Source organism: Mustelus asterias, chromosome 12 (assembly GCF_964213995.1).
Source record: "Mustelus asterias chromosome 12, sMusAst1.hap1.1, whole genome shotgun sequence".
Lineage (NCBI taxonomy): Eukaryota > Metazoa > Chordata > Chondrichthyes > Carcharhiniformes > Triakidae > Mustelus > Mustelus asterias.
Window position 1 is genome coordinate 106,474,639 of NC_135812.1, and position 21,056 is coordinate 106,495,694.

The 21,056-nt window shown below is 44.4% G+C and overlaps 2 protein-coding genes and 1 pseudogene across 11 annotated transcripts in view; 1 reads left to right on the forward strand and 2 right to left on the reverse strand.

Annotated features, from left to right (window-relative positions):
* c12h17orf75 (chromosome 12 C17orf75 homolog) overlaps positions 1–15,040 on the reverse strand; it is a 39,025-nt gene extending 23,985 nt beyond the window's left edge. For both annotated transcript variants that reach the window (XM_078225804.1, XM_078225803.1), the window contains exons 1-7: positions 14,842–15,040; positions 10,143–10,238; positions 8,279–8,404; positions 4,551–4,697; positions 3,846–3,903; positions 1,514–1,633; positions 857–921 (exon numbers count right to left, since the gene is read on the reverse strand). In XM_078225804.1, coding sequence (XP_078081930.1) covers positions 857–921; positions 1,514–1,633; positions 3,846–3,903; positions 4,551–4,697; positions 8,279–8,404; positions 10,143–10,238; positions 14,842–14,972 — 743 coding nt within the window. In that variant the 5' untranslated portion in view covers positions 14,973–15,040. The remainder of the gene's footprint in view (positions 1–856; positions 922–1,513; positions 1,634–3,845; positions 3,904–4,550; positions 4,698–8,278; positions 8,405–10,142; positions 10,239–14,841) is intronic.
* LOC144502101 (U2 spliceosomal RNA) lies at positions 7,420–7,579 on the reverse strand (annotated as a pseudogene).
* Positions 15,041–20,315: 5,275 nt separating the features above from the next.
* Positions 20,316–21,056, forward strand: part of LOC144501802 (BUB3-interacting and GLEBS motif-containing protein ZNF207-like) — a 33,855-nt gene continuing 33,114 nt past the window's right edge. For all 9 annotated transcript variants that reach the window (XR_013499202.1, XR_013499203.1, XR_013499204.1 and 6 more), the window contains exon 1: positions 20,316–20,479. Coding sequence is in view for 5 of the 9 variants with exons in the window: in XM_078225828.1 (XP_078081954.1) it covers positions 20,439–20,479 (41 nt within the window). In the remaining 4 variants the exon portion in view is untranslated. The remainder of the gene's footprint in view (positions 20,480–21,056) is intronic.

Here is a 21,056-nt window from a genome sequence, read left to right on the forward strand (position 1 = left end):
AATAACACACAGGTTTGCACACAGTTTATTTATTACTGGCTTACATTAACACCGCAATGAAGTTACTGTGAAAATCCTCTAGTCGCCATACTCCTCGGGGACACGGAGGGAGAATTTAGCATGGCCAATGCATCTAATAGCACATCTTTCGCACTGTGGGAGGAAACCGGAGTACCCGGAGGAAACCCACGCAGACAGTGGGAGGAGGTGCAGACTCCACACTGACAGTAACCCAAGACAGGAATTGAACCCGGGTCCCTGGCGCTGTGAGGCAGCAGTGCTAACCACTGTGCCACCGTGCCGCCCCGCTTAGGATTCAGATCACCTGGTCTCAGCTCTCTGCTACACTCTTGAACCCTTATTTCTACATTTTCAGATAAATCCCTCAACCTCAATAATCTAAAGGACTAAGAATGTCCATTTTCCATCCCCGTCACCCAACCATTGGCCGCCGTGTTTTCAGCAGCCTAGGCTCCAAGCTCTGGATTTCCTTCCGGAAACTTCTCCATTTCTCTCTCCTCCTTTAAAGACATTACTTCAAAACCATCTCTGTGAACAAGTCTCCTTCTTTAGCTCAAATGTCAATCCTTTTCTGGATATAGCAGCTCAGGACGTTTTATGATGCGAAAAGCAAGTTGCTGGTAGAGTACTGAACCACACTGATTAGAAAATAGATCCCTAGCTTACAGTGAGTTAATCTCAGCTGAGATGGCAATTAGCTTGACAGAAGAGGATAAAAGGCTGGATTGTTAAATTAATATATGATGTTCTTAAGGAACACACTAGTTAATAGGCACAGGAGAGCTAGTTACCAGGTAGGTACAAGATCTGGTTGATACATCAAAGCATTGCTTACCTTTCGACATCCTGCCTTATTTTGTTATCAGTACCTTTAACTTCAACTGGAGTGTGACTCAAAGCCTAAATGAAATAACAATGATTGTTAGAGACTAGAACAATTACTAAAGCATTCAGAATCTTGTGTGTGTGTGTGCGCATGTACCTGCAAGCATGTGTGAACTGTCAAGGGAGCAGGGCAGAAAAGGAAAGAATGAATTAAAAGACAATTTCTCATCATTTTTTATTATTCATTTGTGGGACATGGGCGTCGCTGGCTGGCCAGCATTTATTACCCATCCCTAGTTGCCTGAGGGCAGTTGAGAGCCAACCACATTGCTGTGGCTCTGGAGTCACATGTAGGCCAGACCAGGTAAGGACGGCAGATTTCCTTCCCTAAAGGGACATTAGTGAACCAGATGGGTTTTTCCGACAATCGACAATGGTTTCATGGTCATCAGTAGGTTCTTAATTCTAGATTTTTTTTTATTGAATTCAAATTCCCGCATCAGCCGTGGTGGGATTCGAACCCGGGTCCCCAGAGCATTAGCTGAGTTTCTGAATTAATAGTCTAGTGATAATAATGGCCACTAGGCCATCGCCTCCAGAATCCTGTTTCCTGTAAGTGCATATTTCAGGTAATGAGCACTGTCTGTTTTTCTCCATAAATACTCACAGCCCGTAACAGAACAGGAAGCCTGTCCTGGAACAGCTGCACCATCCTTTGTATGTACAGCACAGAATCATCGTACCAGCTGCTCAGGTACGGCTGGATATGCAGCTCGACACCATCGACCTGTGGAACCCACACAGAAAGTTTAATTCAGTGAGCAGCAAGCCATACAGACCTGGCTTCAGTTTCCAGTCTTTGCTGAGACTTCACAACTTGCATTTATATAGCACCTAAACTTAGTAAAGACACTGCAGGATGCATAACCAGACAATGGTTTCACACCAAGCCATTTAAGGAGATTCTAGGCAGACAGGTAAAGCTTGGTCAAAGAGCTGTCAAAGAGAGTCTTAAAAAAAAGGAGAGGTTAGGAGAAATTTAGGGAGGGAATTCCAGAGCTGAGGATGTAGGCAGCTTAAGGCACAACCACCAATGGTGGAAATTCTAGAACTGGGAATCGCAAGGGGCTAGAATTGGAGGGATGCAGAAATCTCAGTGAATTGTGGGGCCGGATAGGGCAGGGGTAAGCCAGGGAAGGATTTAGGCGAGCATGTATGTGAAAGTTGTTCAAAGACAGGAAAAAGGCTCAGCTGTGGCACCCACACTATTGTCATAGAAATCATAGAATCCCTACAGGAGGCCATTCGGCCCATCAAGTCTGCACCGACCACAATTACACTCATGCCCTATCCCTGTAATCCCACATATTTACCCCGCTAATCCCTCTAACCTACGCATCCTGAGACACTAAGGGGCAATTTAGCATGGCCAATGCACCTAACCCGCACATCTTTGGACTGAGGGAGGAAACCGGAGCACCCGGAGAAACACACACAGGCATGGGGAGAATGTGCAAACTCAGCACATACAGTGACCCAAGCCGGGAATCGAACCCAGGTCCCTGGAGCGATGAGGCAGCAGTGTTAACCCACTGTGCCGCCCACTGTGTCATTCTGCCATCACTATAAAGCTCACACCTGAACAAAAGACGCAGGTATAATAAGATGAGTAACCCCCGATTGCTTCATCCAAATGTTTGGTCCTCACACCGAGCCAGAACAGTGACTGCCAATGGGCTATCCAACCAGGGGCAGCATCACAAGTGAACCCATAATATCATCCAGAAAATGTGCATTTTCCGTAGGGGTCATAGGGAAGAAACAGGAGAAGGAACTCTGGTCGAGCTTTTCCCACCTTAATCCAAAGGCACTGAGGCCAACACAACTTGACTGATACTGGCTAGGCCAGGGGAACCATCCTGAAATTATATAATATGGTGCCACCCAAGTTAGTGAATTAATTTAAAAGATATAACACATAGAATACGTCAACATTCACAAAGAGAGGAACTGTTTGAAAAAAAATACAGATTACATTGAAGCATCGCTATTAAATATTGCTTCAGCCTCTCCCAGGTCAAATCAGGAACTGCATGCTACAGAGAGATCCTCCCCACAGAACAATTCCTAAGACCCCTCGCGCAGACCTTAGTTAAGTAGCAGGTAACGCAAGACTGATCAGACACCTTCTGTTTTGCGAGTTGGGTGGAATAGGTGGTTCAGGTCCACAAGATTTGTTAAAAAGTGTAAAGGTAAATCTGTATAAAACCCGAGTTAATCTGTGGTTTGATTACTGAGTGCAGTACAGAGCTCCACAATATAGCCAGGATGTTGAGGCAATAGAAAGATGTGCAGATTCCATTCGGAAAATTGGCTGGTGTGAGGACATTCAAATCCAAAAAAGGTACTTAAAAATTGGAGCTGCTCAGATTAGAACAGAAATTAAGGAGTGAGTTTGTAGAGGTGTTTAGAAATATGAAAAGACAAATAAGGTAGCTAGAAATAGACCTTTTCTATTAAATAAGGGGAATGAGATACAAGATTGAGAGACATTCAGGACAGAGAGAAGAAGAAATTGCTTAGATTAAAAGTTGCAAGGCTGTGGGGTCCACTCCTGGAGTCAGTGATTGTAGCAAAGACCCTGTCAATATTTAAAACCTGTCAGCTGGGTGGTGAAGGAAAGGGAAAATAACAGAGCAAGGGAGCTGGGATTAGGGAACAGAGCAAGGGAGCTGGGATTAGGGAACAGAGCAAGGGAGCTGGGATTAGGGAACAGAGCAAGGGAGCTGGGATTAGGGAATAACAGAGCAGTGAACTATGATTAAGGAATAACAGAGTAGGCATCACAAAGTCAAGGAGAAGGAACTGGGATCAGGGAATAACAGAGCAGGAAATGGGATAGAGGATATTGAGATGTGGGGCAAGGAGCAGCACAAAGTTGGTCCTAAGAGGCTGTTGTAATTTCGATGTAAATAGAAGATAGATAACAAAATCCTTACCTCAGCATCTAAGTAAAGCTGCAACCCCTGTGCATATTTATCCAATTCAATTCTGAAAGTATGGTCTCGTTAAGTAAATGAAAGATGGTGTCACAAAATATCATCAAGTTGCATTTTAATCGGTTTTAAACTTGGACACTGTAATGTCCATCCGCCTCCTCCACCCACCCACCTCCCCCCCCCACCATCCCCCCCACATACACGCACACACAATTTCTTGAACACAGGCTGCCTTCTGGTACGTGCGATTAACCAGCATAGGCAAGTTATTGAATATGGAGAACAGCAGAATGAACCCCAACCTAGGGCATGAATTGCCCAAAAATGATTTTGAACAGGAGCCCAGGTTTATTTCCTTACCCAACAAGGTCAATCCAAGATGGAAATTGCTATCTGCATTTTTAGATGAATCATCGTAAAAGGAGGATTAGGCAGCACGCTTTGGCATCTCACCGCTTCCCTTTCTGCTCTGCAGTTTTATTCATGTGAAAGGCTCGATAGTTAGTGCTGGCTATTCACCCAGTGATAGTTGGATAAATGCAGTGATGCTGTCTAACTGTTTCCCTCCTTCTTCCCTCTCCTAACACCACCCCCATCCCAACCCACAGGCAGGACTGTCTCAGTTCAGCTAACACAGCACAGACCCAGAACCTTCCTGAATCCTAACTTGGGGAACCGTCGAATGGCTATCTCCTTGGAGGATATAGTTCAAGGCTCTTCTCCGTACTGCCCAGAAAGCAGAGAACATAATCAGTGACGACAGCTTTTGGCTCCAGTTTGTCATTTTCTGGCCCTGCAGGCTGGTTCTGGTGGAGGAGGCAATAGTAGCAGGCGACAGGCTGCTCCGCGATGCTAAAAAATAAACAAACATGTTCCACTTACTACAATCTTTAATGTTATGCATGCAAAAAGACCTATCGCTGTACTTGTTACATCACAGAGCAATACAACATGGAGAATTACCAGCCCTCCCTCTAACAAGTGCAGCACTCCAATCTGTGGATGCTGACACATTTGTGATGTTTAAGCATCATGAATGAATGTCAGATGTTCTAGATTTGCTCTGTGATTTTAATGTATTATTTTTGTAGGTTTTGTCCTCCCCTGGATCATACAGCTGCGATGTAGAGATGCCGGCGTTGGACTGGGGTAAGCACAGTAAGAAGTCTCACAACACCAGGTTAAAGTCCAACAGGTTTATTTGGTAGCAAATACCATAAGCTTTCGGAGCTTGCTGCTCCTTCGTCAGATGGAGTGGTCTCTGTTCTCCAACAGTGCACAGAGACACAGAAATCAAGTTACAGAATACTAATTAGAATGCAAATCTCTACAGCCAGCCAGGTCTTAAAAGGTACAGATAATGTGGTTGGAGGGAACATTAAGCACAGGTTAAAGAGATGTGTATTGTCTCCAGACAGAACAGCTGGTGAGATTATGCAAGATCAGGGGCAAGCTGTGGGGGTTACTGATAATGTGACATAAATCCAACATCCCGGTTGAGGCCGTCCTCATGTGTGTGGAACTTGGCTATCAGTTTCTGCTCAGCGACTCTGCGCTGTCGTGTGTCGTGAAGGCCGCCTTGGACCAGCATTGTCCAATAGTTACTTACGAGCCACGTGACCAATGGGGAATCCAGATATGGCTAATTGCATTGTCAATTAGTAAGCGAAAGCAGACATGGTTGCGAGTCTGTGCTTTCTCTGTGCACGCAAACTTTTCATTTTCATGGTGCGTTTGTTGGTAAAATGGTTAAGACAGAAAACTGTACGCGAGTGTTCGTGCATTATTGTGAATGTTTCACTCCCTTGGTTACCGAACGGTGACAGATATTTAAGTAATGAATATCCACCACTACAAAATACACACAAGTACACTTACCTGTGATGTGCGATTGCAAAGCATTTTCTACTAAAATGACTGCGCGCAACTAAAGCTGTGTAATCACATCCATGTCTGCAGCTAGCCAATGAAATCATAAAGTGATTTTGCACAGAGGGGGCCATTTGGCCCATCGTGGCTGTACTGGCTCTTTGAAAGAGCTTTCCAATTAGTCTCACTGCCTGGCTCTGTCTTCCTAATCCTACAACTGTTTCCCCTTTTAGTATTTATCAAAATCAATTTCCAAAGATGCTTTGGAGTGTCTTTACTTCAGGGTATTGGGTTACAGATAATACCTCACTTCTGTAATAAAAATTGCCACCTCAGTTCTTTTGTCAATTATAGAAATCATAGAAACCCTACAGTGCAGAAGGAGGCCATTCGGCCCATCGAGTCTGCACCGACCACAATCCCACCCAGGCCCTACCCCCACATATTTTACCCACTAATCCCTCTAACCTACGCATCCCAGGACTCTAAGGGGCAATTTTTTTAACCTGGCCAATCAACCTAACCCGCACATCTTTGGACTGTGGGAGGAAACCGGAGCACCCGGAGGAAACCCACGCAGACACGAGGAGAATGTGCAAACTCCACACAGAATTACTCTAATGTGGCTTGTGATGACCCACGTGGGAAAAGTCTATATTTTCTATTGTGATTCCCTTTCAGGACAATATGAGAGGGTTAATTGTTTTTCTGATTAGGGCATCATAAGGTTTCCAGAAGTGCTCATGGACCTGGATTTGCCATGGGAGTAACAGCTAAGAAGCAAATGGTAAATAGAAAGCCAATTGCAGTGGGGCTGGACAACTTGTTTTGTTCCTCTCCGGATGGGACAGTTTTCAGTTTGGGAGTCTTTGAACAGAACCCATTGATGGAACAAGTCTCTGAGAAAAGCTGAGAATAGAGCAGAAACAGTGTTACTGTGTGATATGCAACTGGAAAGGGCAGAATACTGAAAAGCAAGGGACTGTGGATTGGACAATACCCATTCCTGCTATTGAAGTGGTGCCAGAGCCCACCAGACAGTAGGGGTAGGATAAGGGAGTCTCCAGGGATTCTGTGCCATCAAGACTGTCGGGACCTGAGCGAGAGGGTTTGTCGATGTGCACGGTTGTCATTGGTAACCATGTCCATGGACTATGGACGGAATACACCTGCTAGAAAATGAAACTCAAGAGTCAAAACAATTGGATGGGAAGATTGGAAAGCCATTATACATGATGCCACATTTATGCAGAAAGTAATGCGAATGCTTGTAACTAGGCAAGGTGTTTTCTTGTTGTGACGACTCTTTAAAGTGAAATTTTCCTTTTTACTAAAACATCCTTCACTTGTAAATGTTTGAATGATGTTGATTTTAGTTGATTTTTTTGCAGCAAAAAAATTTAAAAAGCGAAATTGTGTTCAGCGATTTTCTTTTCCTTGGTTTTATGGGAGCTCCTTTCTTTTTAAAAGGTTATCAGTCTCCAAGAGGACAATAACAATCCTCGAGTTGCCAACGCAAACAGTTTCTCTGTTTTTTTTTATACTTTTCCAATTCAATCAAATCAAATCCAATCCAATTCAGAGTCTCAACAAGTTGAGACATTTCAGATCCAGGCTGACAAGACAGGGCGAGCGACCAAACCACCCTGCCCTGGGCCCGATCTACATGAGCCAAGCTGATTGGAGAAGGGGGAGGTTCCTCCTCCAAGACTTGAGCTCATTTGCATCTTAGCCAAAAGGCCAAGATGCCGCTTTTAAAAATTGCTTCATATGAAACATATGAAGCCTCAGTGCAACCCAATGACCTTAACCAAGCGCAGCCGACCATACTACACTTGATCTTAGCCAAAAGGCCGAGAAGCGGTTTATTCTCTGTTTACACTACCAAAATTCTACATTAGCACCTCTAACAAATCTCCTCACAACCCTTCCCTATTCTAAGGAGAACAGGACACCTCTGGGATAATCTGGCTAGTGCACAATTATAAGGCCACTGGAAGCTCTCAGTCTATCTCTAGTCACATACAGTGGGGCCATTGGGCTAGGGAGCATCACAGTGGAGCCTGGTCCTGTTCACACCCAAAGTTCACGCATTCCGACTTTTCAGCTGGAGTCACTTGGAATAACAAAAGCAACCAGGAACAGAAATCCCAGGTGGTGTGCTTTCCCTCTCGAACCTCGGAATACTCAGGCTCAGTATAGTTTCTCACCTGCTGCCTGCAAACTCAGAGCCACTGGAGTTCTGATGATTGACTTTGCAAGACTCAGCAGTTCTGCCCACCTGTGCGGGCAAACCAAATCCCGTGGCACTCTTTGAGGAGGAGCAGGGGAGTTTTCTCAGTGTTGTGGCCAATATTTATTCCTCAGTCAGCATCATTAATACAAATCATCAGGTCACATAATGCATTGGCTATGTGTCACAATGCTGAGTGTTAATTGGATGCCACATCTCCTTCACTTACAACAGTGATAACACTTCAAAAATGCTTTATCGGCACTTTGAGCCGTCCTGAGCTCATGAAAGGTTCTTTTGAAATGCAAATTCTTGAGATATTTTTTCTCACCTCAAATCCACAACTGCTATGGTGCCCATTCCGCCTAAGAATGCTCCTTTGGTGAGACGTTTAGTGACAAATGCTCTAAGCTCTGGCTCAGCCACAACGGACAAGTTAGAAGCCAATAAAGAGAGGCTGTGGAAAACACAAAGATTTAATTGCTTGGCAAGTTGCACAAAGGGTTTACACAACTAAACATCTTCAGACACGTGTTCTTGCATACTCTTACAGATAGTCGCTACTGATCAGTACAGAATAAGTTTTAACATTCATGAAGGGACACACTCACATTTCCAGAGGCAGTAAGTCAGTTGAACCTAAAAAGCTTGGAAAATAACAATTTGATCATCTGATGGTCCATTGTTATCCAATCAAAGAAAACGTTATCAAATGGCTTGTGGTGAGTCGCCATTCTTTAACAGGCAACCAGGTAGCAATATCACCAAAGTTTGTCAATCCATGAAGGGCAAATATGGTAAAAGACCCAACCACTCTGAATCAGATAAAACATGGTGAGGTAAGAAGATAATGTTGGCACAGTAAGGTAATGGTTATGATGCTGGAGTAGTAACTCAGAGCTCAAATCACACTGGGGCAGTTTGAGAAATGGAATTCAGTTTTTTAAAAAATTTGGAAATGTAAAAAAACTGTTGGAAGGTCATAAAAACCCATTTTTTGTCACTCTGAAATATTAAAAAGGAACTTGGTCAACTGATCCCCACAGTGGCCTAGAATAGCTTGGGGCATGTTTCCTGGCCTCCTTATCTCGTGATGTGGAGATGCCGGACTGGGGTAAACACAGTAGGAAGTCTAACAACACCAGGTTAAAGTCCAACAGGTTTATTTGGTAGCAAAAGCCACTGGCTTTAGGAACAGGCTGTCCCTTTGTCAGGTGGGTGGGAGTTCTGATTAAACAGGGCACAAAGACACAAACTCAATTTAATCTCACTAGCTGTCCTGTCTGGAGACAATACTCTTTAACCTGTGCTTAATGCTCCCTCCACTCACATTGTCTGTACCTTTAAGACTTGATTAGCTATAGAGACTCACGTTCCAATCATTATTCATGTAAATTGAGTTTGTGTCTTTGTGCCCTGTTTGTAATCAGAACTCCCACCCACCTGACGAAGGGACAGCCTGTTCCGAAAGCTAGTGGCTTTTGCTACCAAATAAACCTGTTGGACTTTAACCTGGTGTTGTTAGACTTCTTACTCCTTATCTCGCCATAGTCAGGGAAATTTAACTCATCATCACTCCCAACCCCTTGAACCAGCTATCCTCAGCGACTGGTAATTTCCACTCTTTAAATCCAGTGTTTACCAGGTTTCGGAAGGTAAAGAATGCACTGTGGTTGTTTGGTTTCAGCTGGTTAAATTTTGATATTACCCCTACATACGCCCAGCTGTCCTTAATCTTTGGTTCTTCTCAATCTGCATATAGGTTGTGTGAGATTAGGTAAACTGGAATCACCCCCACAGGGAGAGAGTGTGCACTTCACCCCAGCAAAATGAAACAGTACAAGCGTGGATCGCTTGGTGATAATAAAATGACGTGTCTGTTGACAATTCACCCAGTAAGATTAAAAAATAATAGTCACTGCCAGGGACTGAGAGGACAATACTAAACCAAAACTCTGACTGTTAACCCATCAGGCATGGCTAGGTTCAATGTGTAATTTGTTCAAAGAATTCAATCAATCCTAGTCAATATTTACTCTGAAGTAACATATGCTGTGCTGTTTTATTTACCTTGTCACATACACAAACAAAGAATTTTGAAACGTGCTATCATGCAGTCCTAGTTATCTGGATCTTTATCGGACAAAAGTGAAATGGTGGGAGAGAAATTGCAGGAGAGAAATTGCCCACTTTACCTAAAGTCCTCTTGAGACACAGTTTCCTTGGGAAAAGTTTCTGATGATCCAGTTCTTCTGTGTCCCACGTCTCCCTCATCTCCCAGCTGCAGGGATCTGGAAGATAATTTGCAGTTATTTTCTATTTCCATTATAGTACACAGGAAGCAGAGACCACTTCTAGCCTTGAGTCAGTGGGCTGCACTCTCAACTCCGAATCAGGTGGTCAAGGGTCCCCTCCAGAGAGTTCAGCAAATAATCAATGCTGACATTCCAGTGCAGGGAAGTGAGGAACTGCTGCAATGCCAGAGATATTATCTTTCAGATGACAGGTTAAGCTGAGGATCCTTCAGGTGACCAACTTGGGTGGGTGGGGAGGGAATTGGGGTAGTGGCAAGGAGACCAGAACTAGGGGTCATAAGATAGTCACCAATAAATCCAAAGGGAATTCATGAGAAAAGCGGTGAGAATGTTGCCTCGCTACCACACGGAGAAATGAACAAATAGCTTTGATACATTCAAGGGCAAGTTGAGATAAATCCATAAGGGAGAAAGGAATAGAAGACATGTTGATAGTATGAGATGGAAAGGAGTGGGCAGAGACTCATGTGGTGCATAAACACCAGTATGCACTAGTTGGGCTGAGTGGCCTGCCGCGATGTTGTCAATACTATTTGTGACTAAACTTCAAAAGTAGTTAACTGATAATCTTAAGGTCATAAACGGTGTTATATCAATGTCGACCTTTTTGTATTATCTACTCAAATCAGTGCAAGATACTTATATTACAAATGACAGCCAGCTTGGATGGTAGGAGGCATTTGTAAATGACACTGATCGATAGCCCAAGAAGCAACACTGCTGTGGGGAGACTCTTTTGCTCGGAAGCCCATAAATTTGCAGCGCAAAAAACATATCTTCACGAGCTCTGCTTTGTTAGGTAATTACTGTTCTGATACAAATAAGCCAACAGGGACAGTTTATACTCATTACGCAACCCAACTGGTTTATCTGGTATGTGTTTAACAGAGAATTAAGTAATCTAACAAAAACAATAAAATAATCATTTTAGTAAGCTTTGTACATGGCCTACTGCTCACTTTCTTCCAAGATAACCAATTAACCAAGCGAACTAACTGTACCAATTGGGGGATCTTTGCACCCCAAAGGTCATGTTCCAAGTCATCAATGGATCTTTTTCCCTCTCCACAGATGCTGTCAGACCTGCTGAGCAATTTCTGTTTCATTGAGGATGAAATCAATTTAATAAAAAAAAAGAATTGGCCAAATGTGGCCAGAATGTAAATTACAGGAAACAGTAGAAAACATGGAGGCTATTCAGCCCATCTAGTTCATCTGCTCATGAAAACCAACAGTCCTCCACCAAATGTCCAACTGCTTTGAATGATTCCAGGCTTCTTCCTCCACTGCCTTACCTGAAAATGCTTAGCGGTATGAAATCACTCCTAAATCACTCTGTATTTGTACGGAATTCCACGTCCTGCTCACATATCACTTTAGTGACCTCTGACCTACATTAGCCTATTTTAACTGGACCAATGTAGATCTGAGATGCCCAAGTGTCACCTGACATAAATCACCATCACAAGTGAAGGATGCTATTAAAACATAAATCAATGTAATCCAATGAAATAATAGATGCTTGAAATAAAGTAACAAGATCCAATACTTTCACCATCAAAGGAATCTTAATGGTTAAATTATGTTCTTGCATATGTCTTTTGGGCAATATCACACACAGTGCCCACTGATCACAGAAGTCCAAACATGCAAGTGGACATAGCACACATTGGGATAGAGTAGTTAATACAGAGCGGAATGATGACAAAATACAGCAAGACCATCACCAATACGAGAGAGTCTAACCACCACCCTTTGATATTCAATGGTGTAGCCATCACTGAATCCCCTACTGTCAACATCCTTGAGGTTAACATTGACCAGAAACTGAAGTGGACTCACCACATAAACACAGTGGCTACAAGAGCAGGTCAGAGGCTAGGAATACTGCGGCGAGTAACTCACCTCCTGACTCCCCAGAGCCTGTCCACCATCTACAAGGCACAAGTCAGGAGTGTGATGGAATACTCCCCACTTGCCTGGATGAGTGCAGCTCTAACAACACAAGAAGCTTGACACCATCGAGGACAAAGCAGCCTGCTTGATTGGCACCACATCCACAAACATCCACTCCCTCCACCACCAACGCTCAGTAGCAGCAGTATGTACTACCTACAAGATACACTGCAGCAACTCACCATAGATCCTTAGACAGCACCTTCCAAACCCACGACCACTCCCATCTAGAAGGACAAGGGCAGCATAGGAACGCCATAAATAGGAACACCACCACCTGCAAGTTCCCCTCCAAATCACTCACCATCCTGAATTGGAAATATATTGCCTTTCCTTCGCAGTTGCTGGGTCAAAATCCTGGAATTCCCTCCCCAACAGCATTGTGGCTCAACGCACAGAACATGGACTGCAGCGATTCAAGAAGTGGAGATGCCGGCATTGGACTGGGGTAAACACAGTAAGAAGTCTCACAACACCAGGTTAAAGTCCAATAGGTTTATTTGGTAGGAAAAGCCACTAGCTTTCGGAGCACTGCCCCTTCGTCAGGTGAGTGGGAGTGCTATTCACAAACAGGATACCATCATCTCACGTGAGAACACCATCCACCAGGTACACGGTACATACTCTTGCAACTCGGCCAACGTTGTCTACCTGATACGCTGCCTACCTGATACGCTGCAGGAAAAGATGTCCCGAGGCATGGTACATTGGGGAGACCATGCAGATGCTACGACAACGGATGAATGAACACCGCTCGACAATCACCAGGCAAGACTGTTCTCTCCCTGTTGGGGAACACTTCAGCGGTCATGGGCATTCGGCCTCTGATCTTCGGGTAAGCGTTCTCCAAGGCGGCCTTCACGACACACGACAGCGCAGAGTCGCTGAGCAGAGACTGATAGCCAAGTTCCGCACAAATGAGGATGGCCTCAACCGGGATCTTGGGTCCATGTCACACTATCTGTAACCCCCATAATGACTTGCCTGGGCTTGCAAAATCTCACTAGCTGTCCTGTCTGGAGACAATACACATCTCTTTAACCTGTGCTCAACGCTCTCTCCACTCACATTGTCTGTACCTTTAAGACTTGATTACCTGTGAAGACTCGCATTCCAATCATTATTTTGTAAGTTGAGTTTGTGTCTTTATATGTCCTGTTTGTGAACAGAACTCCCACTCACCTGACAAAGGAGCAGCGCTCCGAAAGCTAGTGGCTTTTGCTACCAAATAAACCTGTTGGACTTTAACCTGGTGTTGTGAGACTTCTTACTGCGATTCAAGAAGGTAGCTCACCACCACCTTTCTCAAGGGAACTAGAGATGGGCAATAAATACTGGCCAGCCAGCGGTGCCCATGTCCCACGAATGAATAAATGAATATTTTTTTTAAAACTGGTAGAATGGGCATGTAATTGGCAAATGAACTTATTTTTGGTAAGTGTGAGGTGGTATATTTTGATAGGAAGAATAAGGAGCTTAAATAGACCTTTGGGGAAAAATGTGTCTAATTGCAATAGAGGAACAGACGGTGCAGGGTACAGATACACAAATAACTAAAAGTAGCAATAAGATCATCAAAAATTAAAGAACTGGGGTTCATTTCCACAGAAATAGAATTAAAAGAGGTGAAATTATGTTAAACTGGTAGGAACCTTGAGATCACATTTGGAGTACTGTGAACAGTTCTTATCTCCATTTATAATCAGCGGATAGAGGCATCAGAGAAGGTGTAAAAAATAGTTACTAGAATATCAGAAATGTCACCTTTCTGACATCATAAACAGTGACTCCCCTTCAAAAGTACTTAATTAGCTGTAAAGCACTTAAGACATTGAGGTCACAATGAGCATGATATAAATAATTCCAGGGATGATTGTCCTGTGCATTGACTGGAGATGTTCTGTTTGTTGGTTTTCATCACAGAGGGAATTCTTAAGTGAGGGGCGATACCTACCAGGAAAAATTAAACAGGCTGGATTTTTTTTCAATAAGAAGGAAGACTGGGGGATAACCTGGCAGAGATATTTAAGATTATTAATGGGTTTGACAGAGTAGATGTAGAGAAGATGCATGGTGGCACATTGGTTAGCATTGCTGCCTCACAGCGCCAGAGACCTGGGTTTGATTCCCTGCTTGGGTCACTGTCTGTGTGGAGTTTGCATGTTCTCCCCGTGTCTGCGAGGGTTTCTTCCGGGTGCTCTGGTTTCCTCCCACAGTCTGAAAGACGTGCGAGTTAGGTGCATTAACCCAAACAGGCGCCGTAGTGTGGCGACTAGGGGAATTTCACAGTAACTTAATTGCGGCCTTACTTGTGACTAATAAATAAACTTTTACTTTATTTTCAAGCAGGACCAGAACACAGGATCACAAATCCAATAGGGAATTATCTCACTAGAGGATGAGGAGAATGTGAACTCGCTGGCACAAACAGTTGAGGGGAACAGTATGGATGTGTTAAGGGGGAAGCTGGGAAAATTAAGAAAGAAGTAGAAGGATGGGGAGGAAGGTGGGATGAACCATGTACAGCAGCCGGGAGCAGTTTCTGTGCTGTTGCTCCACTGTGGGGAGGGGAGAGCTGACAGCCGCCCTGTGGGGATGAATGAAGCCGAGTCCCGGGCCTGACCTGTGTCTCCGGTACAAGCTGTAGTAAGTGTCCGTTTGCTGCTGATCCCTCGGCGGCTCCTCCTCCAGCTCCAAGTCCGTCTCCTTCTCATCTCCGTCCATGGAGTCCTGTAAGGAAGTCTGACTGATCATTTCAGACGCTGTCCCAGTCTTGCTGCGAGGGGGGGAAGCTGCTGTCGGCGGGGCCGGTTGGTCCGCCCCTCAATAATAGTCCGTCTGGCGGCCCCTTTCCCCGCACAGACGTTCCGCCCTGGAGGCTGATTCGGTGACGTTATCAGAGCTGGATCTAAACGCTGCTGAACTGAGCCCGGCTCCAATGCATTTTTTTCCATAAACTCTATTTACACTGATAGGTTTACGTTATATCACAATGCACAAATTAAACATTACATTTGGCATCCGGTTGCCTCAGTTATAATAGCACTTTGGACTTTGAGTCAGAAGGTCACAGTTCAAGTCTCACTCAACAAGACTTGCATTTATAGCTCACTTTTCCTGACTATCTGGTGTCTCAAATCGCTCTACAGTAATTGGGTACTTTCTGAATTGTGGTCACTGTTGTAATGTGAGAAATGTGGCAGCAACTTTGCTTATAGCAAGCTCCCACAAACAGCAATGTTATAATGACCAGATAATCCGATTTTTATGATGTTCATTGAGGGATAAATACTGTAAGAAGTTTAACAACACCAGGTTAAAGTCCAACAGGTTTATTTGGTAGCAAAAGCCACACAAGCTTTCGGAGCTGCAAGCCCCTTCTTCAGGTGAGTGGGAATTCTGTTCACAAACAGAGCATATAAAGACACAGACTCAATTTACATGAATAATGGTTGGAATGCGAATACTTAGAACTAATCAAGTCTTTAAGAAACAAAACAATGTGAGTGGAGAGAGCATCAAGACAGGCTAAAAAGATGTGTATTGTCTCCAGACAAGACAGCCAGTGAAACTCTGTGGGGGTTACAGATAGTGTGACATGAACCCAATATCCCGGTTGAGGCCGTCCTCGTGTGTGCAGAACTTGGCTATCAGTTTCTGCTCAGCGACTCTGCGCCGTCGTGTGTCGCGAAGGCCGCCTTGGAGAACGCTTACCCGAATATCAGAGGCCGAATGCCCGTGACCGCTGAAGTGCTCCCCAACAGGAAGAGAACAGTCTTGCCTGGTGATTGTCGAGCGGTGTTCATTCATCCGTTGTCGCAGCGTCTGCATAGTTTCCCCAATGTACCATGCCTCGGGACATCCTTTCTTGCAGCGTATCAGGTAGACAACGTTGGCCGAGTTGCAAGAGTATGTACCGTGTACCTGGTGGATGGTGTTCTCACGTGAGATGATGGCATCTGTGTCAATGATCCGGCACGTCTTGCAGAGGTTGCTGTGGCAGGGTTGTGTGGTGTCATGGTCACTGTTCTCCTGAAGGCTGGGTAGTTTGCTGTGGACAATGGTCTGTTTGAGGTTGTGCGGTTGTTTGAAGGCAAGAAGTGGGGGTGTGGGGATGGCCTTGGTGAGATGTTCGTCTTCATCAATGACATGTTGAAGGCTCCGGAGGAGATGCTGTAGCTTCTCCGCTCCGGGGAAGTACTGGACAACGAAGGGTATTCTGTCCACTGTGTCCCGTGTTTGTCTTCTGAGGAGGTCGGTGCGGTTTTTCGCTGTGGCGCGTTGGAACTGTTGATCAATGAGTCGAGCGCCATATCCTGTTCTTATGAGGGCATCTTTCAGCGTCTGGAAGTGTCTGTTGCGATCCTCCTCATCCGAGGCCGGCATCACGCCGGCATCTCCACATCATGGATAAATACTGACCAGGACACCAAGGTTAAACCTCCTACTTGAGGTGATTGAAGGCAGAGCCAACAAAAGTAAGACAAAGGGGTAGGGGAATGCACAAAAGGTCCGAACTTGATAAAGTAGTTTTAATTTTACTGGATAGGTGAGAATGGAATCAAGTAAGGGCAATCCTAAAGAACTGAACAATGAAAGAGAGGCATTGGAGGAGGATTTGTGATCAACTATGTGAAAAGTTGGAGAGGGGACAAGGAGGGATAAGGACCCTGGGATGAAGGGTTTATCTTATGAAGAAAGGTTGAAAAGTTTGGGTCTATACCCACAAGAAGATTCGAAGAATGAGAGGTGACCATATTAAAACATATAAGATCCTAAGGGGACTTGATTGGGTGGATACCAGGAGGATGTTTCCTCTTGTGGAGGAGATGAGAATTAGAGGACACAGTTTAGGTCTCCCTTTTAAGATGGAGGTGAGTTTTTTTTTCTTTCAGTCATTGGTCTATGTGAAGCTCTCTTCTGCAGAAAGCAGTGAGACTGGGTCATTTAATTTATTCAAGACTAAATTAGATAGATTTTTCATAGAATCAAAGGTTATGGGGCACACAGGAAAGTGGAGTTGAAACCAGAACCAGATCAGCCACGATCTTATTGAATGGTGGGGCAAACTCGAAAGGCCAAATGGCTTACCCCTGCTCCTAAGTCTTATGACCTTGCAATGAACCATGTTTGTAATTCAAGAGAACATCATTCATGACTTTGGTTTCGATCTAATAAGTTACCTAAAGTTCAAGTGATCTGTTAACCTGATTTAACATTCAGTAGTCTGAGGCGATCCCGGAGTTTAATTCTGACAGTCTGCTTAAAGAAAGACTTGCACTTATGTAGCACTCTTCAAGGAGTTTCAAAGCAATTTACAACCAATGAAGTACTTCTTGAAGTGTAGTCTCAGTAATTTAGGAACTATTTCATCTAAGAATATGCTGGTACAATTTATATCAAACACAGACATTTTCTAGTCAGGCTGTGTATATCAGTGGCAAATTCATGGCAGCTATTAATCCAAATTTTCAACATTTCAATTGAGTTTGATTTCACTCAGCTGGCAGAAATCTATCTATTTAAATTGAGGAACTGAGAGCACCCATATTGTAGTTGTCACACTTTGGGCACGGTGGCACAAGGGCAGCAGGGTGGCACAGTGGTTAGCACTACTGCCTCACAGCGCCAGGGATGCGGGTTCGATTCCTGGCTTGGGTCACTGTCTGTGTGGAATTTACATGTTCTCCCCGTGTCTGCGTGGGTTCCCTCCGGATGCCCCAGCTTCCACCCGCAGTCCAAAGATGTGCTGGTTAGGTGAATTGGCCATGCTAAATTCTCCCTCAGTGTACCGAACAGGCACCGGAGTGAGACGAATAGGGGATTTTCACTGTAACTTCATTGCAATGTTGATGTAGGCCTACTTGTGACAATAATAAATAAATTTAAACTTGTCTAAAATACTCACACATAACCACTGAATAATCTTCGAAAAGTAAATACAAAAAGTGAAATAAAGATTTTGTTTTATGATCTGGGGATAATGTTTTGGTGCCAATGTAGGGAAAGCTCCAACCATAATGCATAGTACATAACAGGCTTTAGCTTCCATAATGGAGAATTATCATATGGACAAGATGCCAGTAGGCTTCCTAATGTTCATGGAAAGAGTAGAAGAAATTCAAAAGCACTTACTGTAGATGCTGGTAACCTGAAAAGAAAACAGAAAAATTTGGAAAATTTCAGCAGGGCTGGCAACATCTGTAAAGGGTGAAACAGTGTCAACATTCTAATGAAAGGTTACCGACTTTATTTGAAATAAGCCTGTACTCTACACAATCTACAGCTAGAACAAGGTCAAAAATAATACTTTATCTTGTAGATTTTAAAGCTTCAAGAGAATAAGGATCACGTGTGAGAAATGAAAGAAACTTCATGTACAAACTTCCCACATACAATTTCTATTTGTTCTTGGGAATGTGAGCACCACTGGCAAGGCCAACATTCATTGCCCATCCCTACTTGCCCTTGATAAGATGATGATGAGCTATCTTCTTTAACTGCTGCTATGTGGCATAGGCACAGGCGTAGTGCTGTTAGGAAGGGAGTTGCAATTTTGACCCAGCGGCAGTGAAGGAAAGGTGATGTAGTTCCACGTAAGGATGGTGTGTGACTTAGAGGAAAACTTGCAGGTGGTGGTTCCCATGCATCTGCTGTCCTGTCCTTCTAGGTGGTAGAGGTTCTGATTTGTATCCATCCGCTTCCTAATGTCTTCCTGTTTTTCCGGACAATCTTCCATACTTTTCGATATACTCCCCAATTTAGTTTCTTCATCTATTCTATCTTAATTAAAGTCCTACCCATGAGATTCCTGAGCTACTAAAAGGCCATGCATCCAACCAGGACCTGTGGATGACCACCTAAGCCAGACCTATATGTGTATAGACAATGTCACTGTATTGCGCCGTATGACATATAAGCAACTTTAGGAGAGAAGACCTTCTTTATAGAAAGAGTTAACTATGGCTCAGCTAGAAACATCCCTGCCCTGGAATAAGAAAGTTATGGATGCCAATCTGACTCGAGTATAAAATTTGGGCTAACACTCTAGTGCTACAGCACTCAGTGTTCCAACTCACTTGCCATTTCAACAAAGTCCTACAAATTACTTCCCTTCAGGTAGTTTCCAAATCTCGTTTGAATGTCACGATTGAGTCTACTTCCACCATTCTCTCTGGTTGTGCATTCCAGGTCCAAATCATTCACTGAGCAAAAAAGATTTTCCTCATAGCCAATTCTTATTTATTCATCACCAGGTGCGATTCGTGGCTTGGGTCACTGTCTGTGCGGAGTCTGCATGTTCTCCCCATGTCTGCGTGTGTTTCCTCCGATGCTCCAGTTTCCTCCCACAGTCCGAAATAAGTGTTGGTTAGGTGCATTGGCCATGCTAAATTTTCCTTCAGTGTACATGAACATGATGTGGAGATGCCGGCATTGGACTGGGGTGGGCACAGTAAGAAGTCTCACAACACCAGGTTACAAAAGTCCAACAGGTTTATTTGGTATCACGAGCTTTCGGAGTGCTGCTCCTTCATCACTCACCTGATACCAAGCTCGTTTTACCAAATAAACCTGATGGACCTTAACCTGGTATTGTGAGACTTCTTACCGTGTATATGAACAGGCGCCGGAACGTGACGACTGGAAGATTTTCACAGTACTTCCTTGCAGTGTTAATGTCAGTCTACTTGTGACACCAATTAATAAAGAAGATTGAAACAATGGGAAGGTTTTCTCTATCTAACCCGTGCAGTGCGCTCATGACTGATCACCTCTGTCAAACCTCCTCTTAATCTGCTCTTCTCCATAATCAGTCATTGTCACATTGCTGTTTTTGGGAGCTTGCTGCCAGCAAATTGGTTCAGGCTACAGGATTTGCACTTGGTGGGTGGGAGCGGGGTCATACTTCAAGGCTCCCAGACGGTTTGAGACACAGTTCCTCGCCCCTGTGGGTTAGTTCCATTTCTCTCCCTCTGGGTGCTGAGTATTGACATTGTTCTGTCTGGATTTGGGACACTCTAGGCCTTTACCCTGCTGCCTTGGTAACGGCCGCGGTGCAGACAGCCAATCAGGGGCGCGGATGTTGGGAGGTGGCGCGGCAGTGGGCGGGCGCCATTTTGTTTGGTTGTTACCGCGGCGGCAGCGGGAGGAGGAGGTTGCGTTTTGGATCCGCTCACTCAACCTTCGCTCCTTCTCAATCTCTCAGGTTAGGCCGGCAGGATGGGCCGAAAGAAGAAGAAGCAGATGAAGCCGTGGTGCTGGTATCCTTGCGGCTGTTGATAATCTCCGTCCTCCCCGCTCCTCCGGCCGCCATTAGACACTCGGCTGGGCCGCAGAGACAACAAAGACAAGAGGGAGGCTGAGCGCTCAGAATCCAACATACAGGAGGGGGAGGGAGAGTGCTGGTGTCTGTCAGGGTGGCCCATTTACACCAACGCCTGAAGCTGGGGAATCAGCATTTAATGATTGATTAATCATTTGATGGTTTGTGTCCTGTTGGTGACCATGTGCGGTCTGTGTGACTCAGGAAGAAGCGGCCCCTGCTCTCTCTCTCTCTGTAAAATGGCGTCAGTTCTTTTCCTGTCGTGTTCAGGATTTTTCTTTTCGTTTTGACCCCTACGACTAATGAGCCTCTACTTCAAAAAAGTGTTAATGATGCTTGTGTGGTTGTTCGGGGTGGGGGGGGAGGTGGCAAATCCTTGCGCAATGTGTTGTCACGTTACAAATCACTTAAAAGGTCACCGCACTCCAAAATGGTTGACTCTCTAAGCTTTATTTTGAACTATAATTAGACAATGTGTTCCATGCGGTTATAAAATTATCTTTTTTTAAAGAAAG